General features: G+C 43.2%; 1 protein-coding gene across 1 annotated transcript in view; it reads left to right on the top strand.

Moving 5' to 3' along the window:
• Positions 1-13,320, top strand: part of LOC108031689 (octopamine receptor beta-2R) — a 47,353-nt gene extending 34,033 nt beyond the window's left edge. Inside the window, exons 3-8 of the mRNA XM_050888391.1 lie at positions 718-2,084; positions 6,134-6,232; positions 8,831-8,929; positions 8,991-9,349; positions 9,761-9,938; positions 10,769-13,320. Of these exons, the coding sequence (XP_050744348.1) occupies positions 1,498-2,084; positions 6,134-6,232; positions 8,831-8,929; positions 8,991-9,349; positions 9,761-9,938; positions 10,769-11,090 (1,644 nt within the window). The 5' untranslated portion in view covers positions 718-1,497 and the 3' untranslated portion in view covers positions 11,091-13,320. The remainder of the gene's footprint in view (positions 1-717; positions 2,085-6,133; positions 6,233-8,830; positions 8,930-8,990; positions 9,350-9,760; positions 9,939-10,768) is intronic.
• Positions 13,321-13,532: the final 212 nt, after the last annotated feature.

Here is a 13,532-nt window from a genome sequence, read left to right as displayed (position 1 = left end):
TGGCCAAAACACCGACCAGAGCGGGAAATACACATCGCGATATAAACGTAGATATGGCGGTTGTATGCTAAGAGGCACTTGAAGAGAGTGACATTCTTTCGCCCAGCTGTTGTCATATAAATCATTGCTTTTGTACAGGGTGTGGCATTGAGCTCAGAGCAGTTAAGACCTCGCTTCCTGTTTGATTTCCTCGCAAAATTTTGTCGATTGAATAACAGCATAAGAAAATGAAATCAATGTTAGTGAATTGACAAAATTGTTTAAACATTTTTTTAAGTTATTATACAAATATATTTAGTGTTAATTGTTATAGGTTTAGAGTAAAACTATAAAAAGTTAATAACATTTTTTTATCAATCCAGCGAAGAGAACTTTCAAAAATCCTTAAACTCAATAGGGCACATTTTATAATAATCAAGAAAAACAAATCTGGTTATTAAAATATTCGCTCAAGTGACCATTTGCCACGCCTCCTTCAAAAACACACCCTGCTCCGTTCGCATAAAAGTCGCAGAACACGCACAAAAACAACAACCCAAATTCTGCGTCAGTAAATAAACAAATATTGACTCAAATCGATACAAGTGCCAGCGGCAACAACTAGATAATGTACAAAAGTGATTATAATCGGGGCAACAAAAAGAATACATTTTCCATGCTCTTAATGCTGTTTTTTCTGTTTTATTCTTTTTTTTGGATCCGTCGTTTATGGCACAGTTCCAGGAGGCATAACATCGAATAACAATATCTGAATTAGTGGGAGCAGAGCTACGAAAAACCAACCACTTGGCCGAAACAAACTAAAAATAATTTGAAGCCCAAGAAATGTTAAAAATAAAACCAAAAGAAATCAACGAATATTTTTTCGGCGGCAGCACAAGGCGGCGGCAGCCGCGGCCGTAAGGCGAAAAAATATGAACAGAATTAAAAGGCAGCCGTTTGGAGCTAGAAAAAAACCAATCAGCGTGCAGGAGAAAAAGCGAATTTTTTACACAAAAAAATAGAAGGAAAATAGAAGCCGCACAGCAGCAGTAAATAGCCAGAAATTGTCGTCGTCGTCGTGGTCGCCGTCGTCCAGCCGAGGTAGCCTCCATCAGCGGAAAAGCTGCGGAAAATCAACGGAAAAGCGAGGCCATCAAGAGCGTGTGGGCGGCGTTGGCTGGCAAGGACAGCCGTTGGTCTTTGACGTTGAGAGCCGAAAGCTGAAAGCTGAAAACTGAAAACTGAGGCAGCTGTAGCGGTAGCGGCGACGTTGTCGTGGCCACACGGGCCACTTTCGCGAATCAATTTCCGCTGCGGTGGCCGTTTCAGTTTTGGTTTCAACGTCGCTGGCGCTACGCGTGTCGTGAATTCCCGATGGCGGTCCTCCACTTGGCGAGTGTATCAATTTAGAAGTGCGAAGCGATAATACACCTGCCCCCCAAAAAGTGTTGAATAAACAAAAGAGAGTGAGCTTTCAAGCCAAAGATACAGCAATAATAATAAGCAAGGGACTCGATGTTGTTGTGCCCCCAAACCGAACTTGGCCCGGAGCCACCGCGGCAGAGGCATCGCGGCAGTGCGGCCAGGATACGCAAAAGAGCGAGATGCTGCTGCAGCAAACAGGAGGAGCAGCAGCAGCAGCAGCAGCAGCAGGAGCAGCAGGAGGAGGAGCACCTGGGAGTTAGCCCCAGCCACAGCCGCATCCCTAGTTACAGCCAAAGTCTGACGAGCCTGGCGCGGATCACGGCGGCCGCCCTGGCCACGGCGGCCGTGCTGCACACAACGAATGCCCTGGCCACCGGCTCATCCACATCCCTGTCCCCATCCTCCGCCGCCGGAACAGCACTGCCATCCTCGCAGCTTACTGCCACGCCCGCTTCACACGAACTGAATGCCACCCAGCTGGGCGGCACTCTGGGCCTGAATCTCAGCCAGAGCGGCGGTGCAGGATCGAACGGCACCCACTCCCACAGCGCCGACGAGGATTGGCTGGACAACATCGTCTGGCTGTTCAAGGCCTTCGTCATGCTGCTCATCATCATTGCGGCCATCTGCGGCAATCTGCTTGTTATTATTTCTGTGATGCGTGTTAGAAAATTAAGGTGCGTATACGTGATATTCCAGCTGCTGCACCTGAGCCACCCTTTACAAAGCCCCTTAATAATTAGCTGTGAAAAAGCAATTAGAAGCGTTCGCGCTGCGTGTAATTCCTTCGTAATTTGGAGGACCAGCGGTATTGTCCTCCGGCGGGCTGATTGCCAATTTGCGACTCACGAAAAAATTACAAGGCGCAGAGCTTTGTGCACTCAAAGAGATTTCGGCCTGAGTATTACAAAATTAGAGGGAATATTTAGGAGGAGTTATCTACTCCTGAAGAAGACTTATTTGCAATTTTGAATAAAACACTTTTGACTCTTGCTTTATTTGTTAATTGATCGTCGGAAATTGTAATAATAAGTAAATGTCTTAGATTATTCTAAGCTGTAAGTGCTCTCTTTCTAGACTGCAACGAATTTTTTAAATAAATCCATTAAAAAGTTAAATAAAATCAATCTAGTGGGTTAAGCCCATAATGGTTTAGCCCTGATGTTCAGATAATTTATTTTCGGCATCTTCTTAGAACTGGAAAAATTAAAAATATGAAAGGGTATATATTATTTCAATAATAAAAAGTTTTAAAGGTGTACTCCATTCTATCTCCAAACAAAAAATTTAGTAATTTAATGAACATTAAAAATAAGTTAAAAGAAAGTTGTAAGATCTTAAAAGAATTTTCTTTGAGTGTACCCCAGCGATTTTCGTCAACTTTGCATAAAATTCATGCACGTCCGCACCGCACCGCCCCCTCTTTTTATCCCTTAAACGTGCTGCAGGACCTGCTGTTTGAGCGCGCTTTGCTCTGTCATTGCTCGTCCTTGCCGACTCCTTGTCCCCTGTTTACCCGCTTCATAATTGAGCATCTCAGTCCTGTTTCATCCTTCGTTTCGGCATGAGACTGCAGCATTTACGTCCACCATTTAGCGGGGGAGGCGGCCGCAACAAAAGAACGCACAGAGATGCATTATTTTAATGACAAATTAACTTTCACGACTTTGTTCCTGAATCCAATTTGCATATTAAGAGATTCTTAATTGGACGCGGGGGTAATGATTTAATTTGCCAGAATTCATTCTCCATTGGACCTAAGGTCTGCTTTAACAGCAGCAGAACTTAAATGGAAATTTAACTGGCCATAAATACTTGGTCGGCCAATCAAAGCAGGGCTTTGTGTTCGGTTCTGGAATTTATTGCTCTATTTAGGGACACCAAAATCTGTATTTAATGGACTAATAAGCAAATCAATTTTCATATTCAAAATTTCATATCCATTTCCAACCAAAAACACACACACATTTGGGGCGACCTCGTTAGCAAACGAAGGGCGGGGATCTTTGGGCGGTGTCCTTCGGCGAAAATCACATTATCGTAAGGAAAAAAAGTTTTCCAGTGATAAATGATGAGACGTCAGCTGGCCGGGGTTCGTTAATATTTTTAGTTATGCCCTAATAACCGGCAGGCAAATCAATTTAGCGCTTCATAAAGCCGACGCAATCAAAAGTTCTCTTCGGACTGACAAACGCTCAGTTATTTTTCCTCCATTTCTCGCCGCTAAGCTTTGTACGCAGAATTTTTGTACCCATCGGAGGAAAAACTTTAAATGCTCTTAGCCAAAGTTGGCGAAGGGCAATGAAGCCAAAAGGCGAAACAAACAAACTTGGCTTGGATGGCACAGAAAAACGAGGCAGAAAAAATGTTAATGAAAAAAAAGAAGGGGCGAGGCATAATTAAGGTAGAACCCCGCTTAACTTCTCTTTTTACATCGCTGCTAATGAGAAGCATTTTATTTTTTAAGTGACTTGCGTGCTGCTGGATTCTAGCCAGGCCAAACTAATGATGATGCCGACGAATGATCATCAAGATACTTTCGTTGCACTGATAATAAAGTTGGGAAAGTACGGGCTAGGGGCTCAAAGGCCAAGGGGCTTACTGGAATTTTTTAATTTTAATATAAGCTATCAAAGAAAGTTGCTTTGGCTCAGAGCTTAATTTGTTCAGAAATCTTCGTGAGGGATGGTTTTCAATTACCTTCCTTTGCATAGTATAAACACTATATTTTAATCAACATCAAATGTGAATCCCATCTAAGCATTTATTACCCAAGCGGAAAATTATTAGAAGAGCTAGCCAACATAAGCTACAAAGTGCTGGTAATAAAATCCAAAGATGCGCAATTAATTAGGACTGTGACATAGGGTAATTAAAGCGCACAAAAACCGAAATGTGTAATCTTTTACTGCGTGGTCAGCTTGCAGCGCGAATTTCTATTGTTCTGAGCGGCGAATATTACGCATACGTAGCGTGAAACAAGGCAGTGGAAATAAAAATGGGGAAAAGTTTACAAGCAGAGAAAAGGCACACCCAAAAGAAAAGAAATGACAATTAAACACTGCGAGCGTGTAGCTCAAAGAGAAATGGAACAAAAACAAAATGCATGCTCAACACGAGGGTGGGCGGCGACACGAGTGGGTGGGGAAATGGAGAGAAAGGGGCCGCCGCGGGAAGGAACAAGCACAAAAACAACACACAGCGCGTCTGCAACTTTGGCAATTAAGGCAGCTTATGGTTTTTATGACAGCATAAATTTAAAATGTTCTATGCCAAACAATAAAATTCCGCTTCCTCCCTCCGCCCAAATTATTTGGCTGAGATGAGCGGCAGCCAAGAGTGCTCAAGATATAGAGAGTGTATAAGCAGACGTATCTAGAGAATCTGGGAAAATATATGTGGGCTTTAATTTTCCATTACAGCGGGTGGGAAAATGGGGGAAACTGGGGCTCATTAACGCAGCGGCTTCGCCTGAAGGATGCTCGGCAACTGTTTCCGCCTTTCACTTTGCCCTGCACTAAAACGGGCTGCTTTCTCCTATTTTTCTCAAATTTAAATGGCAGGCAAATTATCTGCAGTTCAAATCGCTGGGCGAGCGGGGCAAAGATGGGAGCCCCTGAGTAATGGCGAAACATTTTCAGAATGGCGTCGATTTGTTGCAATTAACGTCTGAGACGCTGAAAGTTATTTAAGTACTGGCCGGGGGCAAAATAGATTGCCATGCCCAGACTTTCAACTTGAAACTAAGTACAATAGCCTCTAGAGATGAGATTAATGTAACTTAGAAGCTACAATGGATGGTATGGATAGGGGGACTGCGACTCTGTAAGTCCTGAGAACTAAAACACATGCTCAAAATGCGCATAGAACGCTATTTGAAAATATTAAGTTCTAAAAATAAGTATTTCGTCTTTAAAAAGATTTGGCGCCAAGCCAGTACCTTGTTTTCTTTATAAAACTTCAGAGATTAAGGTAGCTCAGCAGCTACAATAGATGGGGTAGATAAGGAGATGGGTACTTTGTAGATACTTCAAATGGGGACAGAAATCTATTTGAAAACAAGAATATCTTAAGCAGTACTTAACAAACTATTTAAATTAAATCGTTGGGTGCTAGAAACATGATTATACAAAAAATAACTTAACAATGTTACCAAAAAATTCAGAATAAAATCCAGACCCTATATTAACATAATCAAGACAAAACTTTACGAGTGCAGTAATGCTCACTTGTGACGGCAAACTTTTCCCATTTGGTTTAGTGCGAATGGCAATGAAGGCGGCCGCCCGGAGTTCAATGAGGTAGCTGCACTCAACCGATTAGAAAGTCCTTGGCCAGCAACTAGTGCAAAACTCTAATTGGCAAAAGCATTTGCCAGCGCTCTGGCTGGAATTCAATTTAAATAACAAAATAGGTGCAAGCTGGGAGGGTTTCGACCAGGGCCCATATATATGGTACGTATATCTGATTTTCGTTCGGGTATCGGGCTAACCCCTTGGGGGAATCGTTCGATTCTTGGCTGGCTTTTCAATTACACCCCCGCTGGCAGCCGAGTGCAGTGGGGTCCAGCTGTCAGCGCGCACAAAAGAAGTCCCCGCCCACCCTCACGCACCCACCCATACCCTGTAGCCTGATTAGCCCACATGGGGGCTACAAAGGACCCTCTTGGCCACATGTTATTGTCCTCTGATTGCTAACATCTCGTTTTCCCTCCTTCTCTTTGCAGAGTTATAACGAATTACTTTGTAGTTTCCTTAGCCATGGCTGATATAATGGTCGCTATTATGGCCATGACATTTAACTTTAGTGTGCAAGTAACTGGGAGGTAAGTACAACAACAAACGGCTAAAAATACAACAAAAAAAAGCAAAAAACCCAACAAGAAATACAGAGAGCCCCACCCACAGGGCCTAAGCAGGGCAACAAAAGCGGGCAGAACTGTTGCAAAAATTGCAGCTGCAACCAGAGGCAGGGACCAAACAAAATGCCAGCCCTTCCAAGGTGGCTGGGTGGTTTTCGGGGCGGCGAGGGCCTCGGCGTGGGCGTGGCACTTGCAGAACAAACAACCAAAAACAAAAATCCCTGAAAAATGAAAGCAACGTTTATTTATGCTCCTGTGAATGTCCCTGTCTGTGTGCGCACATATATACACCCACTTTCTCTCAGGCTTTCGTTCGGTGTGCGAGGGAAATGCAAATGCAAAAAGTCACCTTTTTGTGCTCATGTGCGTGCATTTGTGTTCAAGAATTAAAATGTGAAAAATAGAACAAACAGAAATGCATTCGTTGAAGACCACGATTGCCGGATACCCAGTTTACTCTGCGGAATTTCAACTACTTGCTGGAATTTAAGCTGGGGAAAAGTTGGTAGTTCTTCAGCACTTTCGAAGTTAAAAGTTTTCATATATGGCATTTCAGAAAAAATGTAAAGCAATCAACGAAGTGTGCTTTATCAGAACTATCTTTTAAAATGTACAAAGAGGTATTATAGGAAATGCGCTAAACCAAACTTTAATTAACAAATAGATAAGAGTAGTAAAACAGAAAAGAAGTTTTTGAAAGTGTCAGATTAGATCCCAATTTAAAAGCGCTTATTTTTTACTTTTAGGTACATTTTATAAATTTTTTACAAAAGATACATTTTGTTAATCTTTTTAAATTGTATCCTAGGGTAAATAATAACTGAGAATGAATTATTATATATGTTTTATAAACTTTTTTGATAAAATTTTTAAAGAAGCAAATAGTTATTTCCCAAATTTAATTTTAAAAATGGTTAGATATTTAGTCCCGAAATACCCTCAAGTAACTGAAACAAGTAAGAAGTAGCAACTGAGAGGGAAACGACAACTTTGAAAAGCTATTCCAAAGGACAAAACCGTCAGAGTGTGACATGGTCACATCCTTCACGCCGAACGTCCGGCGGTCCGACTCCTTCCATGGATGTTTTCTAGTCATATATGGGTAATGCGATATGTGGCTGTGGGCATATATCTGCCCTGCCAAGTGCAGCCGACTGAGCCCAGTTAATTATGCATGGAGGCTGGCTTAAAGGCCACGCTTTAAGCCCGACTTCGCTGCCGAGGGACCAATGTAAATGTTTGCAATGTCACTGCCGGCGACAACGAGCTGATGATCGTGATGGGGATGATGATGCTGGCGGTGGCGACGATGAAGTGGGGATCCGCCGCCCATTCAAGTCACATTATGTGCTCTTACTGCCAGGCCAAAAATTTCAGCGGTGCGAGCTGCATATAAATTGGCATCGAGTGGCGTGCCTTTCTGGCAACAGGAACCTTTCTCTGCTGCTTTCATTAGCCATTTCACCTTCACACTGGCCGGTTGCATAATTGCAGTTGCAAGTGCCGTCGCCAGTTCGGGGCTTAAGCGTCAAAACCGATGGCGCCAACATCTCCATGCCCCATCCCCAATCCAGCCGAAGGAAACCCAAGTGGGTGAAACCCCAAAAGCGGCGGGCAAAAATAGTCGAAAAGTTTCTGAAACTGATGCCAAACGGGGCCCCCGATAATAAATTCCACTGCCTCCTGGCCAAAAAGTCTGGGGAGCCGCCTCCACCGAAAGCGGCCCAAACGGAGTGGCAACCAAGGGCGACGGCGACAGGGGAAAGCGGCGCAAGTTTTAATGAGTTTTTCCTGCAGCCCACAGTCGCCTCTTTGCCAGCCTTGCGATGGCCCATTTTCTGGTCTCGCAGTGCATTTAAGCTTTTAATTTGGCCCTTCACGGCGGCAGTTCAGGGGCAATGTCACCTGGCAACCGAAACTAAGATGAAATCGATAAACACATAAATCAGAAGGGCTGATAACGGAGAGGGGGAAAATATGGAGTGTGGGCGCCTTTTACTGTCTTGTCTAGGCTGCCTGAGTTTTTTACTGGCCTACATTCGGAATTGGCACTTAAATGCCGTTTAAATTTAGGCCCACATTCGTTTTTTTACTTTTTATGGCCCAAACTGCCTATGCCTTGTAGTTATAAATGGCGATAAACATTAAATCAAGCTCAGTTTTTATTTGGCTGTAACTTTTTATTTGGGCCATAAACAATTGTCCCATTTTATAGGGCTAATCTTTCTAATTTGACTATTTTGTATATAAGCTAATGATCAAATGAGTTGCTGCACATTTTACAAACAATCCGTACTTTTTTGCCTGTAAAAGGGGTTTTCATAAAGGCATTTTTAAGTAAGTTCGAATTCGGTTTATGGCGATGACTTCATGAAAGCACTAACTTCGGAAGGCAGTTAAAAAGTCAGGCAAAACAGAGATGAATCCCCAGAAGTGGAAACTGCAGATTCATGCATTCGATAATCAGATACAATGACTTTTAAAGTTGAGGCCTAAAGTTTGTTGCCTCGTTATTGGGTAATCATCACGGTATTGATGTTTCCATTCACTACACCCTTTCAGCTGGAAGTTCAGCCCCTTCCTGTGCGATTTGTGGAACAGTCTCGATGTGTACTTCTCAACAGCGAGTATCTTGCATTTATGCTGCATATCCGTGGATAGGTAAGCCCCCTCCGGACCATATGGAGCACCAATAACCAGGCATTTTTGCCTCCTCTAACAGGTACTATGCTATTGTTAAGCCGCTGAAGTATCCGATTAGCATGACGAAACGCGTGGTCGGCATTATGCTGCTGAACACATGGATATCGCCGGCCCTGCTCTCGTTCTTGCCCATCTTCATCGGCTGGTACACCACGCCCCAGCACAAGCTCTTCGTCCTGGAGCACCCGGATCAGTGCCTGTTCGTGGTGAACAAGTACTACGCCGTCATCTCGAGCTCCATTTCATTCTGGATCCCCTGCACCATCATGATATTCACCTACCTGGCCATCTTCCGCGAGGCCAATCGCCAGGAGAAGCAGCTCATGATGCGCCACGGCAACGCGATGCTGATGCACCGCCCCTCCATGCAGCCCTCAGGTGAGTTTCGGATCGGTTTATATAGTTATACAGCCGATATATGAATAAAAGAGTTTCTAAGGGGGATTAGAATCAATAACTTTGCAATTAATGCAATCAAGTAGTCGAAATTTAAGCAAGTGTTTTATGTCCAATAGGTATCATTATTTTATATTTTTTAGATAGAGAACATTTTATTTGTTAAATATTTGACTATTCTAATAAGGGGATGCCAACCACAAGTAATAAATAAATAGTAATAAACATTTACTTAATGGCTAACAACTAATTTTGATCTCAATGGATCCCAGCATTGTGTGTTTGGGCTGATTGATAAGTAGCCACCAAAGTGATGCACTGCCAGTGCACAAAGTTGTGTGGCCCTCTCATGGCAGGCCATTTATCACTTCTCCACTTGATCTCCTCCGGCAGGCGAGGCGCTGAGCGGATCCGGGTCGTCGAAAACACTGACGCTGCACGAGGTCGAGCAGGAGCACACGCCCACTAAGGACAAGCACTTAATCAAAATGAAGCGGGAGCACAAGGCCGCCCGCACGCTGGGCATCATCATGGGCACCTTCATCCTCTGCTGGCTGCCATTCTTCCTGTGGTGAGTACCTCTACCACCTACCATCCGCAGTCTGCCGTCGAACGCTGAACGCTGAACGGCAATCCCGCTGACATGGGATTTGGGGCATAATTTATCTAATGTCACGCATGCATAATTAAATATTACTCATACGGCCCGCGCGCCATTGCCTCGGCGGTTGTTGTTTTTCGCACCGCCCCACATATAATCTCATTTATGCAAAGCCCAGACTCGTTCATGCATCTGGAATTTATGTGTACACATCTCATCTTGATTCCATACACGGGGAAAAGTGATGCCACTGATTTTAAATGGCGGTTGAATGGAAAACGTGTGCTTTTTAATAAAAATAATAATAATTATGAACCGATTCGATGATCTACTTGCTTTTACTGTCAAACAATTATGCAACAATACGAAATGAGATATTAAGAGATTACACCAACATTTATTTTACAGAAATAACTTAACACAATTTGAATTTAATAATAGCGTGTTTAGATTTCCATCATTATTGTCGAATATTTAAGAATCATGCGAGGCTTTTACACTACAACGTGGACTTCTCTATAAAGTTGCATTTTTTAGTTCATAGATTGATGGTATCTTGATGGTAACTTTTTTATTTTTATAAGGCTAAAGTTAATTTACTGGCAATGATTTTAGATGGAACTTACTAAAAGTATAGTCAATTGTATTGAACTAATTGACAAAAATTGTTTTTAGCTCAGAAACAATTTATCAAAACTATTTTTTGTAGTTTTAAATAAGGTTTTATTACCGACTGGCAAGGTTTTCTATTGTAATATGGTTTTAAAACCCCTCTGACATTTTGTACTCTCCTATTCCAGGTACACGCTCTCCATGACCTGCGAGGTGTGCCAGGTGCCGGACATCGTCGTGTCGATCCTGTTCTGGATCGGGTACTTCAACTCGACGCTGAACCCGCTGATCTACGCGTACTTCAACCGCGACTTCCGGGAGGCGTTCCGCAACACGCTGCTCTGCCTGTTCTGCAACTGGTGGAAGGACCGCCACCTGCCGCTGGACATCGACATCCGGCGCTCCAGCCTGCGCTACGACCAGCGGGCGAAGAGCGTCTACTCGGAGAGCTACCTCAACTCGACGACGCCCTCGCACCGCCGCCAGTCGCAGATGGTGGACAACTTATAATATAGGGACGAGGCGCTGCTGACCCCCATCGCCCAGCAGCAGCAGCGGCTGGCGGCGGGCGGCTCCCGCCTGGGCGGGCAATTGGCAGTGGCCAACAGGGACCCGCACCCGCATCCCAATCCGAGCAAGCCCAAGTCCAAAGCGGAGCACCTGGCCGGCGAGGGCGACGACGTGCAGGAGATCCAGATCGAAATACCCATGGAGTACATCAACAAGTGGAACAAGAACAACAATGCTGCCGCCTCGACGGCCTCGAGTCATGTGTAAATGGGAGTTGGCTTGGAAATGGGCGTGGCAATCAATCGATGGCAGTGGCAGCCCGTCAGCCGGGGGAGGAACCAATTTAATGCAATTAAAAAGTTCCATTAATTTGTAAAATTAATATGCCGCCTCATGCGTTGGCTGACTTACTCGTAATGTTGACATTAATCAATCATGCGTTGGAGCGTGCCATTTCACTGGGCCGCCACTGTGCACTTCTCATTTGCGTTTTTTACCTTCTTTTGTAACTTCTTGAAGCACAGTTCGGCGCCCTAAACGTGGTGCAACTTATTTATTTATGATTTCGCGTCGTTTAAACCTTGTTGTAAATACTGAGTATTTTTGTACGACTAAATTAAGCAGAGGTTGTAAAATCGTTAATACAAATGTAATGTGTATGTACGCCAATCGAAAATCTGTAAGCCGTAAAGCATTTTGCTCACGAGAAGAAATAACCAAAAATAAATTAATTGAAAAGGCAATCACTGCAACTCACGGAGCTATGCTATGTGTACGTAGGGACTCGCAAAAACCAAAAAGAGCTAAGCTAAACTGTGCCAATTAAGAGATCGAAAATTATAGAGACGCGAGCAGTCCTGCGAATAGAAGAACCACACCCAACGCGATTAAAATCAGAGAAATTTAGAAAGGAAAGCCCACAAATTCACGGATGCTAAAGCAAAGCTAAAACTAAGCTAAAACAAAGCTAACCCCAATTGTTATTCGAACGACAATCGCATGAATTGAAAATGCTCAAAACCTAACGTAAACCCTAAAACGTATATCAAGTAAACATAGCGAAAATATATAGTGAAGTCAATATAGGATCCAGGCGTTCGGTCGAAACCAAAGTTGCTAGGCTAGAGCCCACATAAATTAACCAAAACTTATAGTGCATCGATATCGGACTAACCAAATTACGTGTTTGTGCTTGTTTGTGCGTGATTGTTTGTGTAGTGCGGGAACCGAGTTCCAAAACCGTTTCCGCTTCCGTTTCTGTTCCAAAAAGTCAAGTGCCGAGTGCGTCGTACAACAGGTAATTGCGTTGCAGTTCCTGGAATTAAGTTGACTGTGTAGCCTGTGAGGGCAAGGCTTGAGTACTGCTTCCGAAGTCAGCAACTTGATTCCAGCAATTGCGGCCCAATAATCCGCAACAAAGAAGCCAGCCCGTGAATTTCGACTATGAGTAGCAATGGAAATGCAAATAAGGCGTATAAGGCAAACGGCAGACAAAGCATTTTGTGTTTCTCTGTATAAACAACTAACGACCCATAAAACGTTAGCAACAGTTTGCGAAACTTACCGATTTATGATTTTCTCTTAATCCGCAAGCCAAGCAGAAAGTCAAGAACATTTGTCAAGTAAATAAATTTATGAAAAACAAGGAGTAGAAACTTTTCGTTGCCGATTTCCCAAGCTAGTCTGAAACATAAAGAGAAAGCAACGCGGTTGCCACGACGGGACAACAAGGATTAAGAGCCGAAGCTCAGCATGTACCATATAGAGTGTGTATAAATAGGTGTCTAACTAAATGTTATATTATAGTAAGTATTTATTACACGACTTTCCTTGAAAAGATAAAGTAAAACCACAGGCGAATCCCCAAAAAACTTGTTATATTTTTATAAACAACAGAACCCAAAAAACTAACTATGTGTAATTCGAGTTTGTATATTGACCAGTCTGTGTATATCTGTGTGTGCGAGCTATTTATTATTATTATTATTGTTATTCTTACCGACAACAGAACTTTGCGTTGCATTGTTTTGCGTTTTGCTGTGCAATTTACCAGGCAAAACCACTAGGATCCTAACATTAAGCCCCGAGTGGGGAGACACGTAAACGGCAAACTAAGCTACTAACTAAGTGAATACGAAATTCAGATGTATTATAGAGCAACATAACGAACTTCAAGTTGGAAAACAAGCAGAAAAGCAAAATAAATTTAAAAACTACAAATATAGCCAAACGAACTTGTTTTTCATTCCGAACCCAACCCAAGCCCGCTGTCCGACTGATTACCCAAGACAAAGTTCTGGACAAGCCGAAACTGGGAAAAGTAAATAGGGCCGGGGGAGACCCAAATTACCCGGTCCGCATCGAAGTACATTAACAGCATATTATCAGGACAAAGTAGAGCTGATTACTGCCGGCGACAGTTGTAAACTTCTAAATAACTGT

This window comes from Drosophila biarmipes, chromosome 3R (genome assembly GCF_025231255.1).
Source record: "Drosophila biarmipes strain raj3 chromosome 3R, RU_DBia_V1.1, whole genome shotgun sequence".
Taxonomy (NCBI): Eukaryota; Metazoa; Arthropoda; class Insecta; order Diptera; family Drosophilidae; genus Drosophila; species Drosophila biarmipes.
This window is presented reverse-complemented; position numbering and strand designations above follow the sequence as displayed.